Raw genomic sequence first — 26152 nt, 5'->3', positions numbered from 1 at the left:
GTCTCCCCGGCTACGCTGCTACGATTTACCATCACCATCATGGCCCAAAGGTATGTTGCCCTTTCCCGTACCTGCTCAAAGCCTACAAGACTTCTAGATAGCCTTGATTACCAGGCTATGGCTTGGGATTAAGAATCAAAAAGCGGTAAATGGCAATCTAGGCTCGTGCAAGAGCTCCATCTGACTTGGCATAGTTAGTCTTCAGCACAGATTGCAACAACTCCCAAGCCACATCTTGAGCCAAAATGACCAGGAAAATTCCTTTTCAAAAATCTACTACACATTTATATCATGCTGGCCATACAGTTACATTACTTATACTTTGATTCTGCATGCTTATTACGGAAACACTACTAAGATCATACATTCAGCATATCGTGAAGAAACCAATGTCCTATACATCTTGTAAAATCCAACAACAAAACCAACCATCTGTTTTTCCAAGGATTGGCAACCACCAGGTTAAATCCCATCAAACTCCATCCAATGAAAGTATCAACCCATACTAGAAGGGACGAAGTACAATATAATATTCCCATCAACTTCATCCATATACCAAAGCCTGGGTGCAGACCATTTGACCCCAATGGATACAAGCATAGGGCTTCATACTGGGTTTTTGTCAGTTGATCGAAGTCATATATAAAATCCACGAACATGCCCAAACTCATCACGTGAAAGGAAAACCAACAGTGCAGCTTTTCAATTAATTTGAACACGAGGTTATGCTTAGGCAAAAGCTTACAAAGCATCCACCCATATTACGAGGAACTAGCTGCTATGATATCCCAACCAGCAGGTCCATCCACCCCCGTGCACACAAGCATATATAAGGGCTTCCTACTTTGGTGTCTGTCCAGAGTTCCAGAGTTTGTAAAATGTATCAACTCTACAATAAAACAGCATCAGAACATATAATCATTCCCACTCCTGTGTTTCTTCTTTAAGATCTTAGAGAGACCTTCCCAAAGGATATTCATGTATCAATTCAATACATGCAGGCCCAAAAGCATTCATGTTTCTACTTTTGTACAATTCCCTCGTCACCAGGACAACCATACCAGTATTTTACAAAATCTTGAAGGATCAGCCATCTGTTCCCTTCTAACCTACATTCATTCTACAAGGAGCTGGATACTGAAAAAATAATGCCACGCTCTACAAGGTCCTAGGCCATTTTGTCTCAAACATAAATCATCCGTTTCAAAATGGAAGAGCAACACCCGTACTACAACACTTGTACTTGGATTCCACCAGTCCAACCTTATTGATCTCCTTTGCTTATGGAAAGGCCCTCATTACACAGATGTCAAAGCATTGACCCGGAATCAGGGAGACACCTCATCAAAACTAGGTTTCCCACACAACCCCACTGTTCCTGTCAATGCCAGGTAGTAGCGTACCCAAGTAAATTGCAGCAGATATGGCAATATCACCCAGAATACCACCTGTGTTTTATTGAAATATGTAGGCTTTGGAGTCGAAGGACAAGTTGCCACCCTCAACAATTCTGTGACAGTCAGAATCTTGAATTTGGGCCTAGTATTGAGAGCCACATTGTCAACCTTGTGTTCATAGATTTTTCCTTGCTTATCCAGCTTGTATTCTGAAGTTCCATCGAATATGCCTTGAGCCTCCCAAGGGACTCTAGGAACTCCACGGACTTGCCAACGGACAATGATGACATTATCAGATGGCTGCCAAACCCGTAGAATATCCACCCATAAAGCCTTGAAAAATAGCCGTCCATAAAAACGCAGAGCTCTGAATATTAACTTGTAATTATCAAGCCCACCAACCATATTCATAGGATCACGAAATACTATGTCCTCCCTGCAAAAGTATGAAAGTGGACCCAATTAGATCGTTTTTCTTGTGAGTACGCACACACGTGTGTCTGTGTGTCAGTGTTTTTCTTTTTTTTTGTGTTGGGGGGGGGTGCACGAAAGAGCCACCAGTACGGAGACAGGTAAATTGCCATTCGCAATGAAAAGACAGATGTTAGCAGAGCACAATGGGGAATTCTAAACCTCCTGGCTTACAGCACATTGTTTACTGGATCAGCTTATGAAACAGAGCCAAACCATGAATTTCACAGTTCATACAAACTGATGTTAAGCTCCATGGTGTAACAAAAGAGATTATTGGTGAGTGCCAGATTTATGGGCAGTTTTAAAAGAATTTCCTTGTCACACCCCTAGCACAGCCTATCTCCTTGAACTATGATAAGGATGAGAGACCATGACATAGCAGGCATGTCTTGCAGCATTTCTTTTCGACAACAAGACACTCTTGTTGATTCGGCCTTACCCTTGTGAGTAGGGTTAGTGACATAGCATGTTGGAGGGTGAAGTAATATACCTTTGTATGACTGGAATATATCCAATCATACAAATTTAGATTTTTTGTTATTCTAAAGTCCAAAAAACTACACAGAAAATAAAAGAGAAAACGAAAGAGAAGAAAAGAGAGGTAACAAAAACAAAGGAAGACATACTTAGCAAGCAAAGCAACACTTATGTCATCGTCAGTGCCCAAGCATAAGCAGCTATACTGGGTTTCTAAAGACCCGCGGAGTCTCTTGGGCAAACCCAGTGCTTACTAAAATACGTCAAATTAACAAAAGAGAGAGAAAACAAGAAAGGAAGAAGGTGACTAAGCAAAAATAAACAAGCAAATCAAGAAATAAAATCTTCCAAAAAACAGGGATAAAATCTCTCTCTCTCTCTCTCTCTCTCTCTCTCTCTCATTCTTCGGCCACTGCTGACACATCTAGTCATGGCTGGCTCCTACATCTGCTGGCAGCAGAAGACTTGAATGCTACTAACCCCACCAAAAGAGATAGGATAAAACATTAGAGAGTCACATGGGGTGTATGACGTAATTACTTCATTGATCTTGGGCATGAACCAAAAGAACTGAATGGTACAACTGCTAAGCCACTAGGGCAAAAGATACAAATGTGTCAGAGTCGAAGCGTCATTCGTTGCTGTCCCTAGAAGCTGGCTCAAGCTGCAGCATCGCTGCAGCAACCTGTTAGCTATAGAGGTAAGAATTTCACCGAGAGCTGAGCAGAATTTGCCAGGACTATTTTCGCCGTCTTTTTTTTTCTGCTACTATTATTTCAATTTTCTACCTTGCTTGGCAAATTTGGGTGGAGTATTTGAATACAGGTAGCGTCCACTTTCAGACATGCATTCACTTGTGAACTGCACTTAGGCCTCCATTTGGTTCCTTGCGTGTCAAAAAGAGTGCCCAAAAGAGGGACATGCAAAGGAGATTGAGTGATTGCATGCAAAGCCTGCATGGATTTTGTGCTTGCATGATGTTTCTTGCTGTGTGCTGGAGAATTCGTAAGGCATGCGACTATAATTCATGATTACATGGACTGCATGAAGCAAACCTTAGACAGCCAAAGTTTTAGCACCAAAGGTACGTGATTCCAGTCCCAAAAGGCTTGGTTGCAACCAAGCCGTCGATAAAAGACTAAATTTACACAACCTTTCACTAAGTTTAGTTAGCTTTTCCAAAAGAGTTCAATCCTGCCCAGCCAAGCTCAAATTATCTTTTACCCGAACCAATGCCCCAGCCAATTTAGTCAAGGGGGGGCTCGTTGATTTCTTGAGATTAGTAATCGAATTGTCCTCGTAATTTGCCGCTAACTACCTGGTAATCTGCCGCTTGATCCTAAATTCGAACTGTTCCCTGAGAGAACGAACAGCAGGAGAGGCAAAGGTTGTCTGCATGCAACGACAATAACTGTGCCCTGCCCTTGGACTGCCGCGATACAAGGGCAGGACCTTCTCCAAGTTCAATCATTGAAGGGAAGCAAAATCTGTCCGGATTGGCGTTGATTTCTACGCAGAGTGCTAAAGTTCTGCCTGATCCAGGAGTATATGGGCTGCTACAAACCCAGGAGTGATTGCCAAGCTGCAAACTCTGTGTATACTGCACTACAATCAATCAGCATGGTCTAACATACACATCATTTATCACATGTATTTCCCCTGCTTGTGTATTAAGGCTATCTTTTGTAAGGATTCCTCTAGTAGTACAGCCAGTGATTGGCATCTCAACCTTGTTATTCCTCCTAGATTCACACCTCCTTTATGGCGAGAGAAGGCCAATCTCCCCAAACGTTCATTCGGGAGCTAAAGCGCCTACACGAAGAGCTGAAGACCTCCTTAGCACATCGGGCCCAGTGTTCCTACTGCTGGTTGGATCAGCAGTAATGATGATGATACTGAAAATGAGTTTGATAAGTGGTTAAAAATGGAGGAGAAACAAGATAGACCCAAGCCTTAGATTAACTACTGAGGTCTTACTGTAATACATCTTTTTGGGTGACATGATTTGCAAGGAATTATCAACTTTTGCCACTCTTACTGATGATTACCTTGGCTGTCCATTATGTTATTAGCTACCATGTAATGTTTTCTTTTGAATTCATGTTCAATATCTGAATTTCTTTCTAAACAAATGTTTCAAATTTCTTATATTTAAAGCATATGTTTGGAAAGGCTTTAAAAGTACTTTGTGTTCTATGATGAATTTAAGAAGTATATGTTTGTTTCTTTATTTTGTCAAGTCTTGTCTCGCAACTGTTTGAATATCCCCAGGTATCCAAATCTTGGCCAATCACATGATGGGTGGATTCCCACGGTATGCGACACAAGAATTGAGGCCAAAAGTGTCACCATTGGTGATGCTGATGACTTTACTAAGAACTAATGAAGTTCTGGTTCAAAACTTCAACTACTTGATACCTTATGGTATCTTGCGTTATCTATTGGCAGGTGTGTCTAAAAAGACATATCCAATGGGTTGTACTTATCCATAGTACATTGGGTACGGTGACTAATACCTTATCAAAGAATTTTAGGTGAGTGAGTCGCATTTAAACTTTCTGTTAAAAAAGTCATATTAGGGCTATATCTGGTGAGTTCAGGTGAGTGAGTCACATTTAAACTTTAAAAAAGTCATATTAGTGTTGTATCTGGTCCCTTTATCTTCCAAGTGCATTAATTCTTCTCTTGTACATGAGGAAATTCAGAAGGATTCTGAGGAAAGATAGTATAGATACTACCCTACAAATAATATACAAATTCCACTTTTGACAGAGGACTTAATATCTTTGGCATGACATTGAATGATTACAGCACTAAACTTGATTTTGTGAACAAATCAAAATCTGAACATTCAACGAGATATTAAATGTAACTTACTCAAGCCTCGGATCATTTTATGAGTGCGTTCAAGAAAACATAAAGCAGATATTTATGCGTGGTAAAAGTCCAGATTCCAAATTCCTTTGAATAGATACCTCACAGGTACTACCATTTCGAATCGGACGTTGGACTGAGAAGTATCAACTTTCCTACCTTAATTTATGCCTGCATAAATCTATTATAAGGGTGGGAGAATGTTACGTCCATGACTGGACCAACGAGGGCCTAGGCTTAACCAAAGCCAACACCAGACTAAATTGGGATCTAGGATTATATTTAGGTTACCATATGCTCTACCCAAGTTATGAACAGCCTAGGGATGTGACCAGCGCTAGCATGGATGAGGTCTAGATTCTATAGATTGAGCTGGCCTACTAATCTGGGCATGGCTGAGCTAAATAGGGCAAAGCATGGCCCACAAGTAAGATAAAACTACTTAGGGCATGCATGCTGAAGTTAAGGCTCACTATTAAAGATAGTCGGGGACTGGCCTATAAGTATAGGCTAGGGGCTCATTATCAAAGGTCCAAGGAGTGAAATCCTTAGGTCATAGACCTGCTAGGCTGAGAGCAGAAGCTAGAGGAAAGGGCATGTCATATGGGACACATGTCTAGACTTCGAGGCTGGCTAGCTCTCTGCAGTGTGTCTAGACCTCAGGCTCGAGGGTGGCTCAGCATAGCCTACGGCTCGGCTAGCTCCCTTATGGGTTATTTGCAGGTACGTCCCATGGTTTTTTTGGACTTTGGTTCAAAGTTGTACCCTACTAGGGTTGCTTACTGGACCTGGTTAGCAGTTGTTTCAACTTGGACCCAATATTCTGTAGAAAAACAGAGGAAGTTGCTTGCTAAAGGCCAACTCTGACACAGCGGAAGACATACCCCAAAGTCACAAGACATATGAATGGAACACAACTCAAAGTATGTGCTTACTTAACTGTGAAGAGGACAACTCAGATCTGAAAAGATAACTCAGATGTACAGCCAAAACACAATATATATCAAGGTAGTTACTAAGTACAAAAAACTAACAATAAACTATACTAACACCTTCAGCAAACAAACGCCCAGGTACGGTACCAAACAATGGCTCAGTTTGCTTTACCCTGAGGCCACGTGCCTCCATGTAGGTTTCGGTAGTTACTCAAAGTAGAGCACTCCTGGAAAAGTTCTTCTCTGATGTTCTCTGCAGACAAAGCTCCCTCCGATGCACCACCTTATGCTCTCCTACAGTGTGTAGGTCTGAGCCAACGTGTGCTGTAGATGTTTGGGGCTTCTGCCCTGATGGTGTGGATCCCCTGATCTCCCTCTGCTCCTCACCCTAACGTGTGACCTGCAGCTGGGACTCCCTGGAATGCCTGGACCCCCACAATGGGGCTCTATTCATAGGGTCAGGTGACCTCCAGACTGGCCGACTGTGGTCGTGCTAACCAGTCTGCGCGGGTGTGGGGCTTAAAACCCACCTCTGGCAGCCTTTGTTGGCTCCTGTGACTGACCCTCCTGCTTACCTGGCAGCCCTTGTACCTGCTGCAGTACCGGACCAGTACCCGCTGCTGTACCCGACCAGTAACTGCTGCTGCTGCTGAACAAATACCTTCTCTCTTGCTGTCCCACTTCTTGCTACATACTGCTGCACCTTTCTGCCCATATGCCAGTCCATCGTGTTGGGGCGGGTGGCCCATGTGGCTACCCCAACTGCACATCAAGAAGGATCCCCATCTGCTGCCTATGTGACAATCACCCTGCCCACATGGCAGCTTCAGTCCTACCCCCTACTGATGCATCTACCTCATACATGCTTAGGTATCAAGGCCCTTAGCTCTCCTCATTTGGGGGCTTACATGTGGGGAATTGACCTATACTTCCAACATGCTCACTTAGCTCTCCTCATTTGGGGGCTTACATGTGGGGAATTGACCTATACTTCCAACATGGTGCCTCTTCAAAAGAGGCAAGGGACTCTTCAAAGAGCAAGGAAAAGGAAGCAACCAATTGAGAACTGAACTGTGCATTAGAAAACTCAACAGCCCACCGGTTTTTTGGGAGGGCTTGAGAGGATGGCCTCACCTAGCGATGGGGGGTAGGCTAGGGTTGCTGCCACCTCTACTGCTATTCTTGACAGATCTCCTATGACAAGACTGATGTCAACATGCAGCAAGTGAACAGATCCGCTCACATAGACACTCATGCAGAGGCAAAAGAGACGGAAGGGATTGACATTGAGATGCCCGGTTGGGAAGAGGAGGACAAGGATGTGCCAGGACACTTTGTCTCCTTGGATTCACCTTGCACTTCGAAGAAAAAGACTTACGAAAGGGAACAAAAGAGGCTGAAGCTGTCAGAAACTTTTTAGCTGAGCTCAACGGTCCTACAGAAACAGCTCGAAAAGCAACAGAAGGCCTTGGAAATGGCTACAGTCAGAAAGGAGCCGAAGGTAAACAGTGAACTCTGCTTTCAAAGCTGCCAAAGTAGGCGGAGGGGTAGTAGGATCAGGGAGGAACAGAAAGCCTTCATTAAAGGACGACACATTCTAGAGGCCATCTTGACACTTTGGGAAGGCCTGGAATTTCCAGAGGAGCAGGGACAAGACAATTGCTTCTTGAAGGTAGATTTTGATAAGGCTTATGACAGAATGGAATGGGGGTTCATTCAGAGATTGCTCACGGATATGGGGATAGGACCAATGTTCCGAAAGTATGTGAATATCCTCCTAACACAAGCCAGAGCCAAGATTGAAATCAACAGCCAGACCTCTGAAGCCTTCTCTTTGAAAAGGTTGATTAGGCAGGGCTGCCCTCTGTCACCCTCCTGTTTGCAATAGGAGCACATGCTCTGGGATGGCTTATCTAGGGAGCTGTAGATAAGGGTAGACTCAAGGGCATTCAGCTACCAAGTGCAGGCCAGATCGTGAGTCAGCAATTTGTAGATGATACGAACCTTACTCCCCAGAATGATGTAGAGTCAGTAGAGGCAATTATTCAACCTTCTGTGAGGCTTCTGGGTCAAAGATCAATCATAGCAAGATAGGGGTTTTTAGTGCCAAGCATCCTCCACCGGATTTACTTCTAGAGATGGGCTGTAAATGCCTAAAGAGGATGAAATTTTCCGACTATTGGCATACCCATGGGATCTACATGTTCAAACAAAGATAGGTGGGACTGGGTATTCCAAATAATAAAAGGGAAGCTGGAGAAATGGCAGAGACTACAACCCACACTGGCCAGAAGAAAATTTGTATTAAATCACTACATCTACCCAACATTAAATCACTACATCTACCCAATGGTTATTTATTTTATATCCTGGTGGTTTCCCTCAAGGAATGCCTTTGAGCAAATCAATGCTCTCTTTAGAACTTTTCTGTGGGGACGTGATTTGGGTCAGAGAAAAGTGGCTAAGGTCCAATGGAGATTTCGCTCTATGCCCAAAAGGTTGGTGGTCTGGGAATAGTAGACATTGAGAAATCGCCGTCAATCAGATTCATGGAACAAGGATTTTAAAGGGCCTCCTCAGCCCAGAAACGACGTAGGTGGAATATAACCAAGGTCAAACTGACCCGCTGCCAACACTCGAAGTCCCTGCCGCTATTTTTAGAGGTTGGAACTTTGGAAGGGTATGTGGAAAGCCTTGGAAGACATACGGTATGCACTGGTTTGGAAAGGTTTCTTAAGAAGGACCAGCACCTTCTGCAGTAAGATCTCCATCTGGTTCTCAGCCATTTGGAGAGATGCAGCAATTAGAGAAGATGTCATTAAAGGAGCACTTTGACTTAACAAGAATGAAATCAGACTTTGGCAGGACCTGTGGGATAGATCGACGGCAGCATGGAAAGATAATCAATCCCTGATAGGTGAATGCAGGATTAACAGGTTTGACTTAATGCTCATCCAAGAGACAGAATCTTTGGGATAAAGAATCCCGGGCAGCATCGATAGGGGGCAGCTCGATCCTTCTCCCAGAGAGTTTAGGTGGGCAAGCACTAAGAAGATCGGTTCTTGTAGAGAGACAGGATGAGCTGGTGGTCACTCTCAACAGAAAATGGCACAGGAGGGATGCGCCCAAACAGCGGCTTATCAGATTTGAGAGGATTTGGAGCAGAACCATTCCTGAAAAGCAGGGGTGCTTATTGTGGTTAATTCTGCATAAGGCAGCTTGGACTGCCAATAGAGCCAGATCAATTGGTATCGGGGATGGCAGGTGGAGCAGGTGCAAACAAGCAATGGAGGATATTCCCCACTTGTTTATGAAATGTCCTCCCTCCATGTCTGTCTCGAACCTGGTTCGAAATCAGGTGTATGATGTCCCTTTTAATCATGCTTATCTCCTACTGGGGGATAAAACGACTAGATCAAGGGAGAACTTGTCACCAAGCTGTAAATATTCCAAAGTCAAAGCATAAGTTGACCATTTATTGATCATAATTAATAAGTTCATCATTTATTTTAATTATGTTCAAAGAGTTATTTTCATTTGGTCAAAGCCTTGACTCCGGTCAAAGATGAATGAGCTTGAAGCTCTTGTAAATTTCTCAAATAATACGGTGGTAATTTTCTCTGAAACCTCCTGGAGCACCCCCATAGCTCGTGCTGAAGCGCACGTCATCCTTGTACCCTATGCTATCTCACATACAACATGTTGTAAGGAGCATGCAAGATTAGGTGGTTGGTGCTCTTCTATAGTAGTTGTCTGATCTCTCGTAGGGCCCCCACTCTTGGTTTTGCTCTGTATGGCTCCTTGACTCTTGGTGGAGGCTATACAGGTACCCTGGACATGGCTCCATGTCCTCCTATCTGCTTTGAACTTCTTGCACTGCTCTTCTCTATGCTTATCCTCCTCTCGTGTTTGACTTAAGCTTACAGCATCTTGCTTTGTCCCGACCCTAGGCTTCTCAGGTGGTGGCATAGGCATAGGAACTATGTCCATGATGGGATGTAGAATAGGGACAAGGATGATGGTACTCTTTCGGGAAGTCTTCTTTTTGGGAATCCTCTCCAAAATCTTCTCAATATCAAGGACATACTCAAAAACATTTTATATACCTTTTGACTAGAATAAGTCCATTTTATATACTCAAAAACATTTTGCTCATTTGGGGGAGATGCAAGGGGTTCATGTTTTGAAATTCTTGTAACTGAGCTCATGTTTTGGAATTCTTGTAACTAAGCTCCACGCTTAACTCTGTATTCAGAAACTCTTTCAAGAAATAAATTCCTTGGGGGGGGGGGGGGGTCCAGCCCGACATGTTGTCCTGGGCCCTAGCGTGTTTGCAGAGAGAGAGAGGGGGAGGGAGAGAGAGCAAGAGAGAATTTCTTACAGTAAATTGACGTTTTTAGAAGTAGAAGATTGCATTCCTTTACAAGAAACACCAAAGATTCGCCTTTGGGCTTCCACATAGGCTTCGCAGTTTTCTCAAGCAGTGATGATCAAATACTAGTGGCAACGTGAGCATCAATTGGTATTTCAATTGTTCATGATTTTTCCTTTCTCGAACCACGAGTCCATCCCTCGTGAACGACGGCGATGGTGCGGGCACAAGAAGTGTTGGCTAGTAGGCCCAGTGTCTCATTGCAGCGACTAGTGCAAGACGCTTTTGACGGAGGTTTCTGCTGTGTTGAGAGATCACAATAGAGAAGGGCCAATGCAATTCAGATTGGCGCTAGTCCAAAACGCACGCATGATGAATTCCAACATTGGGATCCCGCGGTAAGATGAAGCAAGGTATGGAGAAAGCAAGCGTGGCCTTAGGCAGCACAAAACAAATTCTCCATTGACAGATTACCCACGCAGCCTACGCTTACGTAAGTACACACGGTGAAGCGCCTAGAAGGACGTAAGCATAAATGGTGAAGCGCCTGGAAGGATTTCGAGATCCAGAGGTAGGGGCCGCGTATGGAGAAGACATGATACATGGCAGATAATTAAGCGCCAGGTCCTGAGGTTTTCATAAGTGACGGGGAGCTATCTCCTTTCTCAAAACCGGCCCAGATGTTGGCAGAAAAGATCGACGTTAGGCAACTAAAGGGATGCTCCGAGGGCGTCACGGTGCTGATGTATTCACAGCTCTTGCAAGGTACACAATGATGACGTGGTATTTACACGTGCCTAAGTGACATGACAGTCTGAAAGTCCACGTGGCACATACATGTGGCAGTGCTGACGTGTCAAGCTGACACGTGTCAGCTGATGTGGCACTTGCAACAGGCTGCTGACATGGTGTGTCATCTGATGTGATCTGCCAGCTAGCCAATTGATGTGGCATGGCCAGCTAGATGCTGAGGTGGCAGACATGAGGTTAAGCTAACCTCATCACAGCTAGTTGACCTGGTTAGAGGTCCAGTTGGGACAGCCTAACTAGACTGTTCTTCCAACTAGACCAGGACAGAACTAATTTGGTCAGTCTGACCAGACAGTTACCATCTAGTCACAAACTAACAAGACCAGAACAAGATTAGTCTGGTTAGTGTAACCCGCCGGTTATTCATCCAGTTATTGTCCAAAATATATATATATATATGTATATATGTAGTTGCAGAGACAGTTTTTGCCATCAATTTCCACCTATCTGGTCATTTTCTTGTCAGAAAATCAGCAGAAAGCATCAGAAATCAGAGATTTGCAAAAGAAAAAAAAAATGCATGCCTTTGTGCGCAGAGAAAGGGAAACAGATGCATTCTGCGTGCTTTTTGAAGCAGCCAGAAAAGGGGTTTATGCTTTGAATTGACAACCTATTGCTAGCAAGAGTCGGGGATAAGTTGGGAGTGCAATATACCTCTTGTTGAGGTATCTTCTCTTTGAAAAGCAAAGGCTGAGTGCATCAGTTGCATAAACAGTGTGTGAAAGTTTGCAGATCTCAGACAAGTTGCTGAGATGGCTTCATAGCAGCATGCCTATTCATCCCATGAGGAAATGGCAGAGACTGATCAAGTTCAGCAGGCAGAGGCTATGCAGATAAATAAAGAGAATGCCTACAGAGAGCTGATTACTCAGTTGAGAGAGGCAAGAAGCGACCCTTTGTTTCGCAGGATGGTACAACCTCTCTTTGAAGAAGAGCCAGAGAAGCCTCCCTCTAGAGCAAATTAGGAAGAGGTGGGCAAAAAGAGATCTTTGAGTCGTACTCCTCTTTCCGTAGATGATACATTGGGAAAGAGTAAGAAGTCTCGCCATAAGGACAGCAAAAAGAGAAAAAGAGAAGGTCCTCTTCCCAAGAATAAAAAGGCAAAGCATCATCATAGTTCATCTAGTTCGTCTTCTTCTTCTAGCTCTACCTCTTTACCCTCGACATCATCTTCTTCTTCTGAATCCTCAGAGCCAAAGCATAAGAAGAAGAAGAAGAAGAAGAAGTCCGGCAAGAAGGAAGGGACTAAAGAGTTCAAAGATGGTGGGAAGTCAATGAGATTTGCCACTTACAATGGCCAGTATGGCCAAACTGAAAAGGCAATGCAGTTCATAAGGCAGTTTGATGCTGCCTTCAACCTGGAAAATTTCAGTTAGTCCTCGAAACTTCGTATTCACTTGAGCCTGTATCTTTGGAGTGAGTCGTGCCCCATACTTCATGAGTTGAGCCTTGTCAGAGATTTTCTTGAAAGGTGAAAACTGTAAGTATGAGTACCAAAATTTCTGATTATAAGACTCAACTGTATCTTGTGCTTTCATATGCATACTCTCCCAACCAAGGAATACATGGTCCCGAAACTGCTTGGGAATAAACTGCTTATAAAAGGCTTTCTTGAAATGCTTCCATTTCTTGGGAGCTGTATTTGATTCAGGGGCTACAAATAACCTTATATCAGAGGATTTAGCCTTGAGGCTGGGAATAAAGACGGAGGAGTTGGGCAGGGCTCTGGATTCTGACCAGATGTTCTGTGGGAACCCTGTGCCAGTCACTCCCTTGATAGGGTAGCTCCATCTTCATGTACAGAGTTATGTGGATCAGGAAGACTTCTTCATTTCAGCACTGAAACATCACAATGTAGACCTGGGTATGCCTTGGTTCCATCGCTAGGCAGTGAAGTTGACTCTTCCTGAGAGAGCGTTGGAGTTTGTACATAGGGGCAAAGTACATCGCGTGGTTGCTAGGAAATAGAGAGGAAACTATTCCCATTGTATCTAATAGTTCTGTTGGAAAAAAAATAAAGTCGACAATTTCAACTTACATGGTTTTTGTAAAAGAGAGAGATGTTGAAATGCATGCTGAAATAAGTGAGGCAGATCAGAACATATTTCAGTTTCTTGAAACTTTTAAAGATTTCTTTTCTGACGCTTTGCCAAGGGAGTTATCCCCTGAGAGACCTAAGGATCATGGCATAGAACTCATTCATGGCAGGCCACCCAATAGGCCCCCATACAGAGTTAGTGCAACTCAATGAGAGGAGTTTATGGCTCAAGTGCAGGACTTCTTGTCCAAGGGGCTGATTCAGCCCAATTCTTCTCCCTTTTGCTCCCTTGTACTGCTGGTACAGAAGAAAGATGGTTCATTCCGTTTGTGCGTTGACTATCGCGCTCTAAATAAAATGACCATCAAGAATAGATTCCCTATTCCGCGCTTTGATGATGTGCTAGATCAGTTAAATGGGGCTTCAGTTTTCAGCACGATAGACTTAAAGAGTATCACCAAGTGAGGATACAGCCTCAGGATGTGCATAAAGCAACGTTCCGCACTACTTTTTGGTTGTACGAGTATCTGGTAATGCCTAATGTCCCAACTACTTTCAATAGGAAGATAGATCATATTTTCTGACCCTACGGACAATTCACTAGTACCTTCTTCAATGACATTATTGGCTCTTTTAAGTCTGAAGAAGAGCACAAGGAACATCTTGCTACAATATTTCAAGAGCTAAGAGATCACCAACTCTATGCAAACAACAAGAAAAGTGAATTCTTCCTCGGAGAGATCCATTACTTGGGGCATATAATATCCAAAGATGGGATACGGATGGATCCGGCAAAGATTCAAGCCACTCAAGAATGGCCAGAGCTGAAAACTGTGCATGAAGTCCGTAGTTTCCTAGGCCTGTGTTCTTTTTACAGAAGATTTATCAGGCATTAGCCGCTCCACTTCACGATCTTACTAAGAAAAATCAGCTTTCAAATGGGGAATTCCACAAAAGACAGCGTTCACCACAATTCAAGAGAGGCTGACCACAGAGCCAATCTTGATAGTTCCACATTTGTAGCAGCCATTCGATGTGGATTGTGATGCTTGTGGGAAATGTGTTGGGGCTGCATTGCATCAGAATGGTAATGTAATAGCCTATGAGAGCAGGAGACTCCGAGATGCACAGAGATATCTGGGAATCTATGAGAAAGAGTTACTGGCTGTAATTCATGCCATCCATACATGGAAGCATTATCTTTTGGGTGCAGACTTTACAGTTAAAGCAGATCACCAAAGTCTGAGATACTTTCTGACTCAGACAAAGCTTTCCGAGAAGCATATGAAATGGGCAAATATGCTGTCAATGTATCATTTTCAGATTGTCCATACTTCAGGATTTCCGAACAGAGTGGCAGATGCCTTGCCCCAAAGACCCCAAGTCAACAGTGTGACTATTGCTTATCAACAAGACCTGGAAGAGATGAGGGAGCATTATTGATTTTGGTGAAATTTTACAGCAAGTGCAAGAGGGGCAGTCTACCAGTCACTACTCCCTAAAAGATGGGTATCTAATGAAAGATGACTGCCTATGCATCACCCAGGAGATGAGGAAAAAGATTCTGGAGGAATGCCATGCACCTCCCTACGCTGGGCATAGAGGAATTACAGCAACAACTCAAGTGCTAGAGAAGTATTTCTTTTGGCCAGGGATGCAGAAAGATATACATCAGTTTGCCACTAAATGCCTTACCTGTCAAAAAGTAAAATATGATAAACGGAAGGAACTTGGCCTACTTATGCCTCTTCCCGTGCCTCAGGCACCATGGGAAAGTATTGCAATGGACTTCATTTTTTATTTGCCAAGATCAAAGTCAAGGAATGATGGGATTTGGACTATCATTGATAGATTCAACAAGCAAGCTCATTTCATTCCGGTTTGCAAAACCATAAAGGCTGATCATATGGCTAAGCTCTTCATGGCACAGATCTTTAAGCACCATGGTATGCCTAAGTCCATTGTCCATGATCGAGATCCCACAATGACCAGTCTATTCTAGAGAGCTTTATTTGAAAATATGGGGACGAATCTGAATTTTTCTTCCTCCTTCCATCCCCAGACAGATGGTCAAAGTGAGGTAGCAAATTCTACAGCATTGGATATGCTTAAATCCTACGTGGGTGACCAAGGTTCAGACTTGGAAAAGTACCTACCATTGGTGGAATTCGCTTACAATAATACAGTTCACAGCTCCACCGGGAAAGCCCATTTCAGGCAGCTGCAAAAAGAAGTGGTGGACAGAAAGAGAATGGTGCTAAGGATCAGAGGTGCATCCCCCCCTACCCAACCAGCTACCGGACCTGAAGCTACACGCCAGAGCTACACGCCCATCCCAACAAGTTGCTGCGCAAGGTGCCAAGCCTGGCATTCTCATCAGTTGCTGCACAAGGTGCCAAGCCTGGCATTCTCATCAGTGTGGTGTATCACCCCAAGCTCCAATCCAAGGAGCAGGAATAACGGAGTCCTTGATGTTACATGGTGGCCTGTTACGCTGTTGTCTCCTATAATGCTGTCTCCTATGCTGTTGTCTGCTACGCTAATCTCTCCTATTTTGGTTGTCAAGGGGCAGAGTTTTACCTTGTAAAAAGTTTACTTAAATTAATATAATATAAGCCTCTTGGGCGGGGGGCGGGGGCAGCAAGGGTGGGACCATCAATGCTCTCTGTGACTTTTCTGTGAGTAGTGAGCTGATAAAATTCAAGGTCCTCCAAGCACACTGTTAAAGCATTCATCTAACAGAACTCCAACTTGTCAGAGTGCACCATGTTTCTCAAACATAGCACTTCAGCTCGATGCTCATGAGAGCCAAATGTCAATGTCTGGCCACAGTTGAGAGCAAGCAGCAACAGCTGTCTTGTCGGGTATTATTGATGCTTCATAGCCATGTCAGCCCCAACACCACCATATCCAAGGCACTGCCACCTAAGGCGTTCAGCACTGATACAGCCATCAGAACTACCGTTAATGTCTATACACACACACACACACACACACACACACACATACACTTTTGATTGGGGGGTAATACTAATATTACTGGCGGGAAACCTCAGAAGAAGACAAACCCCACATTGAGAAAGTAAGAAAGAGAGAAGTTACCACAACCCTGTTCCCATAAAAAGAGAGGCAAGGGGTGTAAACTTGGAAAAGGGAATATTTAACAATTCAAAAAGAGTAGGCTGGAATAATCAAGCCATCCTGAAATGCAAAATGTGTAGTCTTATATCCTGCAGGGCGGAAGGCATGTGCTGGAACAAGAAGTCTGCCCTCCTGTATTGACTGATCATGTTTATCATAAGCTTTCATGAACTGAAGGTCAGGTTCCTTCTGGGACTGAAAAGCAGTCTGTGCATGCTCCTGAGTGACATAACACTAAGCAAGCAAGCACACAGATGGTGGAGACCCAATAGAACCTACAGGACCTTACCCAAATTACAGGTTGCAGCTCCATAGACAGCTGTCAACGACATGTGTGCATTTATGGTCTGTGTATATACCTATGATCATACTCGCCAGTTTGTGCGCCAGGCTAGGGATCTAATTGCAGTGCCTCCAGCCTTCCTGTACGTAGGATCCCACCATTTTTGCTGGTTGCTCAAAGAGGCTGGTACACTCATGATGCCTCAATATCCACTAATTGGCACATTTTACAGACTGGTTTTAGCTCCCACCTACCCACCTTTACCTCAACATAAAAAGAGCTAGTTCAGCATGCATGCTAGCAGAGAAGCTAATTTTCATTAAAGTACTCCTGTCTTCCATACATGAGCAGTGGGTTCATTTCCCTTTATAAAAGGCGATCTTCTCCATTGGCTAGTGCAACATCTTGCTCAGAAGACTTTTAGTTACAAGCTCTCTTATTGCAATATCTCTATCCAGAAATCTGATGCATCTATCCCCAATAACCCATCCAAACATCACATGACTGCCATGCAACCTGAGATGCTGAATACCATGTCTTGGTGTAGAAGGTAGCCCAGTAATCAAATCCATGAAGATATGTGTCGAATTGCCCTTCTAAAATGAGCAATGGCTGCAAGCAGGAACTTAGTCCACAGCATTGCAAGCATTTTGTGACAACTTTCCCTGCAACTCTCAAAAGACCTTCCCAAAACGTACATATACCTAGATGAATCCAGGAACATTCCCAAACTCATCCTCTAAAAACACAACATAGTGCAGTTTCAATCTCACGAGAGTCACTCATAAGATTGAAAACCATAAACTCCATCACGCATAGCAGGGACTAGCTACTATGACATCCCCGATGTCATCAGCGACCAACAGTGGGTGTAGACCATAGTATAAAAGTATGCTCTCACACATACAAATCCACACACCCACACATACTTGAGCATCCATTTATACAAAGTCTTCATACTGAGTTTCTGTCGGCACTCCGGAGGTGAAGGGCAAACTCAGCCATGACCTAGCACTAAAGGAGAAGGCTAATCAAAAAGTAGCCCAAATCTCTTCATTCAAGCTACAACTGCTTGTGATGTCTAAACAATTTCATTTTAGTCTCTCCCAAACGAGCATCTAAATCTAAATCTAGCTGATAGGGCAACGCACCATTTAAGATAGAAAGAATTATCGCAATACCAGCAGGCCGCAACTTGGTCTTTGCCCAAAACGTACACTCTACTTAATCTGTCCATAAGTCTTTGTCATGCCCATACATCCCATCAGAAGAGATGTATGCATCTCTCTCAACACCGAAATTCTGCACGGTGAGTCTGGAACCAAATAAATTATGTCACGAAACCACAAAAAGCCATTATGCAACTTAAATTCAGGACAATCATGGCACACACGCCCCGGGGTCCTGCAAGTCTCAAGATATGGCTGCTGCCTCATATTCCGATTGAGATTCAGGGGTTGTCAAGTTATGAATTCAAGCTGGCTGTGCTGCCAGGATCTGACTAATGAGATCTCGTTGCCTTAGATTTGGAACCAACTGACTTTGTCCTAGAATGCGGATTTGGATAAAATTTCTGGGGTACTTTATTGTGGGTTCAAATGTCAGGACGCTCCACTTTGCACAAAGGACAGATCGTGATGTTGCAAGCTCTCACCACACCAAAAATGCAGCTAATTACAGCAATAAAATTGGCCAAAACTCAAGAAATGGAGTGCCTTATATGCACTGCAGTTGGCTGAGCCACACAGAAGCAGTATTCCACTCATGGAGGATATTGAAATGGAATACTTTCATATTTTGCTGATATATTTGCAGATATGCTTGCCCAAGAGAGAGGTGAACCATGCCATAATAGTCATGGCGCTTGGTAGCAAGCCCATTAACAAAACTATATATCATTTCTTTAGGGGTGAAATAGGAGAAAGTAGACAACAGGTGAAGTCTTATATCACTTTTGCTTTCACTTAGTCAGCGCCTCTGGATAAAAAGGACAGCTCATACTCATGTGCATTGACTACAAGGACATCAATCAGGCCAACATCAAGAACCGGTTGCCAATCCCCTTATCGATGACCTGTTGGATGAACTCAGCAGATCTCAGTTTTTCACAAAGACAGACCTGAGATTGGGATACCACAAAATCAGGGTCAAAGAGGATGATGAGCATAAGACAGCCTTCTGCATGGAAAGAGGTTTGTACAAGTTCAAGGTGATGCCCTTATGCACTGGACCCTTTTCAGCCATTAGATGAACAAGAAATGGTAGTCACCTCTATTCCAATTTGTGCTGGTTTTCTTCGATGGCTTCTCATTTACAGCAAAAGAAACCAAGAACACATCAAGCAAGTCAACCAAGTGCTGTAGATATTGAGGTTGCATCAGCTTTATGCTAAAGCAAATGCACTTTTATGGTAGAACAGATTGAAATGCTCAAGCACACTGTAGGCCAAAATGGGATCACAGGATCAGAGTGAACCAAACAAAGGTGAATTTTGTATAGAAATGGCCCAGCCAGATAACCCCATTCAATTAAGATAATTTGTGGTCCTTGCCATGTCCTACAAGCGATTTATATGACATTTTGTAAAGAGGGCACTAAAAAGCCAAAAATTATAGCTTCTATCCAACCAACAATTGAGAGCAAAACGCCAGTACTCGTCTAGTCCCTGTTACCACAATATTTACTCTACATCAAATTCACATGTAAGGTAAGCTTGGGTCAGATAAGCAGGCCCTTTAAAGTGCTTAATTTTGGTTCTGCTTGTTAAGCATGGATAGGCTTCTGCCACTCAGGGGACAATGCCCTCCCCCCAACTGAGGCTTGATGGCAGCAGACCAGGCACATCTCCAATCCAAGTAGCTACATAGCTAGCATGTCAAGTTTCCATATCTCTATATATGTCTAGATGAATCCAGGAACATGCCCACAACACAATGTGGAGTTTCAATCTCATGATAATATACCTTTGTACGACTAGAATATATCCAATCGTACAAATTTAGAAAAGTTGTTATTCTAGAGTCCAAAAATCTACACAGAAATAGCAAGCAAAGCAACACTTGTGTCATCATCAGTGCCCAAGCATAAGCAGCTATACTGGGTTTCTAAAGACCCACGGAGTCTCTTGGGCAAACCCAATGCTTACTAAAATACGTCAAATAAACAAAAGAGAAAGAAAACAAGAAATAGAGAAGAAAGGAAGAAGGTGACTAAGCAAAAATAAACAAGCAAATCAAGAAACAAAATCGACCAAAAAACAGGAATTAAATCTCTCTCTCTCTCTCTCTCTCTCTCTCTCTCTCTCTCTCTCATGCAGGAAAGAAAGAAAGAATTTACAGAATGAATAATCACAGTGTGGAGTTTCAATCTCATGATAATCACTCATAAAGTTGGAAACCATGAACTCTCACGCATAGCAGGGACTGGCTACTATGACATATACCTAGAACATTCCCAAACTCATCCTCTAAAAACACAACATAGTGCAGTTTCAATCTCATGATAGTCACTCACAAGGTTGAAAACCATAAACTCCATCATGCATAGCAGGGACTGGCTACTATGACATCCCCACTAATGTCATCAGTGCCCATCATGGATACTTTATATCCACATACAAGAGCATACACCACACCTTTCTCTTTGTGGACAGAGCTCTATTGAGCTGAGCTACCAAACACCCTATACCAAGCATTGAACTCCCATCATGCTTGGGGACATTGAGCATCAGCAGCTTGCATATGTGCTGGCGGACAAGTGCACTCAGGAATTCTTTGAACACAGATACTCTTAACACTGACAATACCCAATGATCCACACGTATTTGGTCGACCTCATGCTGTGCAACTTTCCAGATACTTCAACGATTCCAACAAAAAAGCATCATAAGAGAGGTACACAACATGGATCTTAACAATAGGAAACCCCCTCAAAACACACATATGTTGTGTGGCTCTCCGAGATGAATACAAGTGAAATAATCCTATTCAAAAGTACACATAGGACCTAGATTAATTACACAGCAGAAGGGGCCACAAACTCACAGGTCACTTTTCCCAAAATTCCTTGTAAATATTGGTAACACAGAAATACGTTCCTATGACTACTGTTACAAAGGTTAACTGTTGAATAGATAACAGCCCGTTTTGGGTCACAAATGAAACATTTCTGTCAAAAGAAACTGTGAATTACCCTAGCCACTAAACAACTTTAACTCACATACACAAATGCACTTCTAAGAAACTTGAAAGTAGTTTTCCAAATAACTCCCTACATTTCCATGAATGAAGGATATGAAATCGTTACATATCCTGATTGGAACCTAGTAAGGTATTAGCCATTCTAAACAGTTCTTCAAAAGTGCTTGTCTCTAATGACAATACGGGCAAATGGATAATCACCTGTCCCTTGCCGATTAGATTGATGAGAAATCTACAAACACTAGTTAGTCTCTGAAATACTTTTTCCAATAGTGTCGCATTCTGCTCCTAATCAAAGATCATAATGTCACGCAAATGTTACTGTGAAAAATCCCAACTCATTAGTTTAGACGGTCCTTGAGCTGATCTTTGAAGAAACTAAAAACCCGTAACAGTTCCATGAACTATGATATGCTATTCTTACAGATCGTAACCCCGCGCTTCCCCTTCTAGTGGATGCAATCGGAAACGAAGATGTGCAATATGGAGACGCACCGGTAAATATCGTAGGTGAGTTCCTTGTAAAACATGGCGGGCAATTCCTCTCTCAAAGTTCGTATCGCGTATCCTACGTTGACATAATAATCCTGTTTCTCTGGATCTTGTTGCTTTTGCCTGGGCGGCGGAGTGGACTGTATAGCCGCGCTGAAAGCGTAATTGTGAGGAAGCAGACCAGAATCCACCAAATCCTCCGAATTGCAAACCCAGGCAGGGACCCAATGTTGTAAGCCTGCAGAATCAACTTGAGAAGCACCAGCTTCAACGGGGACAAGGGAGCATAAAAGGCGCCCCAAGAGAGACCAAGAAGGGGAACCGTCCTCTTGCAGTGTGTCACCGTCAAGGACAGGGGGGGGGAGGGGCTTGGGTTCTTTGATCAAGGCGCGACAACTGAAGCTGTGAGAGAGATGCGAATCGTGGGCGAGCAACTGCAATTTGCGAGGGAGGGAGGGGGGGGGGAGGCGGCGGAATCGATGAAGCTGGGGGTCAGAGTGAGGGAGGGGGGAGAAGGGAAGGGAGGAAGAGCTGGAAGCGAGGAAAGAGGAGGAAGAACGGGAGGAAGAAGGGGAGAGAAACTCCATAGCTGCCATGGGAGGCATTGCAATGCTACTCAGAGTCCATAGAAATCAAACAAACAACAGAATTTGCAAATGTGGAAGAAGAGAAGAACAGAGATTTTGAGAGAAAATTGGGTTTTAGTAAAGAGGCGGTTCCTCCATAGCCTTAGCCTTAGCCTTAGCCTTAGCCATATCTGTTTCGAGACAACTATTCAAATAGATTACAATGGTCCACCCACATGAGTTCCCCAATAGACTTCCCCACCATCCCCATGCCCATTCATCATCACCCTCCACGATTGCTCATTGGATCCGCGCCTCTATCCAGCCTTGCGGACGGTTTCTTTGCCGTCCAAGCCTCTTCCACCTGCACGTCGCTCGCACATTGGAAAAAGTCATCAAATCTACCGTTCACCCTTAACATAGCTAGAGTAGTTATGTTACATTAACTAACATAGCCCCTCACTCACCCAAACTCACACACGAAAAGAAACAGGTGAGCTTAAGAGCACAGCTTAAACATCCCCATGGTGACTCAAATGCCCACATTCGCTCAAGAAATTGTCCTTGCCATCTAGAGTCACCATGGGTCCACCTTGATCCCTATTTCATATATTGATATCAAGAGGACCCAAAATACACAATGGGTCAATGGATGGATGGAGAAGAAGAGTACCCAACGTGAGAAGAAAATAATGGATCCAAATTTTCCATAGATAGAATAAAATTTACACAAAGCCCTATGTTTCTTTTGTTATATCAAGTGAGGTGAGGAACATAAGAGACGCATATGCATTTGTGGCATGGAATGGCATACACTATAGAATATATCAACCTCCTCTCCTTGAGCACAATCCTCTCCAAGATCCTCTTCTCCCACTAGTCTCTTTAGCATAATACTCTTTAAGATTCTCTTCTCCCACTAGTCTCACATCTCTTGTCCTTACCAAGTAAGAGTGGCCTTTCTCCAACTCTATCTCTCACCAAGTCCTCTACTCTTCCCATCTCTCTCTACTAGTAGCCTTATTGGTCTCAAAAATCCCGACATATTCCTAGGCACGATCCAAGATCATAATTTTGCTTTGCGCCTCGTCCATCTCTTATGCTCTACATAATACTAGCTAGTAGGGACATAAAGGAGGGCAAGGCAAGCAGGTGGAGATGTTGGTGTCAAGACATGTCTACTCACTCTACCTGCCTAGGATATTAAAAGCCAAAACCAGCTCCGTCGTTCTAAAAAGAGGTATGGTTACTACAATATTTTGATCTCCTCCACATCGCATGGAAACTAATTCATAAAAAAATCTTTTTGTAGCATGTGTGCACACATTCATGTGTCATTTATTGCATCATTCTAGCAACAAGCTAAGAACTACTTATCTTATACCACCATAGCAATCTATTGATGTCTGGATCGTTGGCATGGTCCAGACCCATGCACATATGGTGACATATATGTTCATACATGATGTATGCATGGGCTATAAAATAGTACAGAAGGTGTACATTAGTATAGCATGAAGGGTGTGCCTTCTTGCTCCTTTGTGTGTGTGTGTGTGTGCACATGCGTACACACCCGTGCATGTGTGCATGTGCGGGTGTGCACATGTGTGTGTGTGCATACACGCGCACACTTGAGCATGTGTGTGTGCGCACGTGCAAGCATGCATGCATGTGTGTGTGCGCACACGTGCACATGCACGCCTGCATGTTTCCCACCACCATCACCTAGCAAACCTATTAATTGCAATTAGTACATAAGAGGTCTAGTAAAAGAGGATTTCAAATAATGATGACAAAATCTTGGTTAATTTACATAATAACATGTTTCTTATTGCAATAGTTTGTGAGTATTTTTCCACAACTGAGCTTCGAAATACCTAAATTCAAAAATGAGGCATGGAGTATGTGATTGCAATGGTTAAAGTATTTACTAATGCTATATAGGTCTCTATCATCCCTCCCCTCGAACTTATATTACCTTTTCTAGAGAGGTTAACTCACCCTCTCAGTGTAGGTGTCATCCAAGCTCACAAATGAATTTATTATCAAAGGAGCAAGAATTTGGCTTGTAATAGAGGGAAATTGTTCTTATTGCATTGATTGTCTACAATATTATAGCATTTGTATCAAAGAGTTGAAACCTCTTAATTCTTAGCACATGATTTTAGGATTGGCAAAGGCTATCATCCTTGAAATAGCCACAAGACATGAAGCTAAAAGGGCACCTTGAGATATAAACCAGGTAGGATAAGCAATGACCCTCATTCTTGTAATAGGCGTATTATATGGTACCGAGCTATTAATTCTACCAAGCTATTGACTAGTAAGAATAAGTATATGATACCAAGCTATCAACTACTAATAATATACTACTCAAGAAGGTCCACTTGTTTCAAATGTGCAGTCTTAAGCCCCACTTATTGAGCAAAAAGCAATACTTATGTGCTAGCATACATGTGGATAGATAATTCGAACATCTATGCAAAGTAATATATCCAATGACAAAATGCTTTGTCTTCCATTTGGCTCTCCAAAGAGCTCTAATATGCTAATCTTTTTAACCTTACTAATGTTGGCTCAAAACAATCTCCTTTGTATATCATATTCACACCATCTAACATTTTAATTCCTCTATTATGCCATACGAAATAGTAAGAGGACAAAAAATTCATCTTCAAGCCCTAACAAATTGTTGTATGAATCTTCTCACTCCTTCTTATTATGTATTGTAGGCTCTCAAAGCCTCCCAAATTTTTTTTCAATCTATTGCGAGAGAATATGTAAGAGAAAGTAGCTTTTCCGTAAGTGTGAATCTCCCAAATAATAGATGCGGCAACATAGTGGTCAGAAAATATTAAAAGGGGAGGAGAAGAGTGGAGATAAGGAGAGAGGACACAGCTAGAGGGCACACCTCAAATGACTAACTTTACCTAGACTAATTGTAAAGAATCAATATGTACAAACCCTTTAGGATTAGGTTTAGGTTTAGTTTTAGGGTTTCAACCCTTTTTCCTTTTTCAACATCATGAATTAGGGCTTCCCTTAAGACAGTGATCTGGGTTTGAAGAAGGAGTAGTCATTATTGCTTCATCACGTCCCCTTAATGGGAATGTTCTTCCTATGAGTTAAAGAAAGAACTTGTGGGTCTTTTAAAAAAGTATTTCCCAAGTGGTTTGGTAAAAATGTCTACAACATTGTATAAGGTTGTAGTGTGATATCTCCATTGAGTACTCTTTCATGAATGAAATTTTATCTAACATCAATATGATTTGTCCTTGTGGGAAAAAAAAATTGAGTTGTCTGATCATCACAGTATATTGTTGTTGGGCTTGTTTCATCAAAGTAATCTATTTTTGACAAGATTCTTCTAAGCCATATAGCTTCACATGCATTGATTGTGAGAGCTCTATATTTTTCTTCTAATGAGGACAAACAAGGTTTTTGTTGGGATAACAAAGAAATAGCACAATGTGTTAAGAAAATGCATATTCTTGTGAGGATCTTCTTGTTTCATGAACTCCAACATAACAATATCACAATATTCATGCAAGTTTGTATGCCTTCCTATGTATTGTATTCCAATTTGTTTTGTGCCTTTGATGTATCTCAACACTCTCTTTTTTTATGGGGGCAAATAATAAGTTTTTTTATATTATGTCTCAAGAGACAGACAATCACATAAAGTTCCAATTACAATTGGTTCCACAAGAACATAACAGAAACCAAAATAAAAAAGGGAAAGCAAATGAAGATCAAACATCAGTTATAGACTGAAGGGTCTATTGATTTTGCTTTGAAGTCTTTGATCAATACCTTGCCATCGTGGTAGATAGCCCATTTGCCTTCCCTTCTAGCAGCCTTCACCTTTGCAAGCTTTGAGGCTTTACTCTTTGGTTGAGTTTTTGTGGGTTCCTCTACAATCCACACTGGAAGTCCTTTCAACTTGTTGGACTGTCTCAAATCTATGTTCTTTCCTCTCTTGTTTCGAAAGTGAGAATTGTGTGAGCTCCTTCCTATCCAATGCCAAATTTTGCACCCTCCACTCAATTCCTAATAGAGCTTTGATGAGTTTTTCGAAGGTCTCACTCCCACTA

General features: G+C 42.7%; 1 protein-coding gene across 1 annotated transcript; it reads right to left on the bottom strand.

Annotated features, from left to right (window-relative positions):
• Positions 1 to 375: 375 nt before the first annotated feature.
• LOC147894644 (uncharacterized) lies at positions 376 to 22232 on the bottom strand. Its single transcript, XM_087384750.1, has 2 exons — positions 21496 to 22232; positions 376 to 1833 (listed from the first exon to the last, which is right to left on the bottom strand). Exons 1-2 carry the CDS (start codon positions 22095 to 22097, stop codon positions 1329 to 1331), a joined length of 1107 nt encoding a protein of 368 aa, XP_087240876.1. The 5' UTR covers positions 22098 to 22232; the 3' UTR covers positions 376 to 1328.
• Between the last annotated feature and the right edge of the window lie 3920 nt (positions 22233 to 26152).

This window comes from Dipteris shenzhenensis, chromosome 14, assembly GCF_047967505.1.
Source record: "Dipteris shenzhenensis isolate YYH24624 ecotype China chromosome 14, Dip_SZ_1.0, whole genome shotgun sequence".
Taxonomy (NCBI): domain Eukaryota; kingdom Viridiplantae; phylum Streptophyta; class Polypodiopsida; order Gleicheniales; family Dipteridaceae; genus Dipteris; species Dipteris shenzhenensis.
Note: the sequence above shows the minus strand (reverse complement) of the source record. Positions and strands in the feature narration are given on the sequence as shown.

Bases quoted from the DNA above. Each gene is read 5' to 3' on its own strand.
- LOC147894644 (XM_087384750.1), bottom strand. From the start codon at position 22,097: ATGCCTCCCATGGCAGCTATGGAGTTTCTCTCCCCTTCTTCCTCCCGT. The intron at 1,834-21,495 runs GTGCGTCTCCAT...ATACTTTTGCAG, and splicing joins CTCACCTACGATATTTACCG to GGAGGACATAGTATTTCGTG.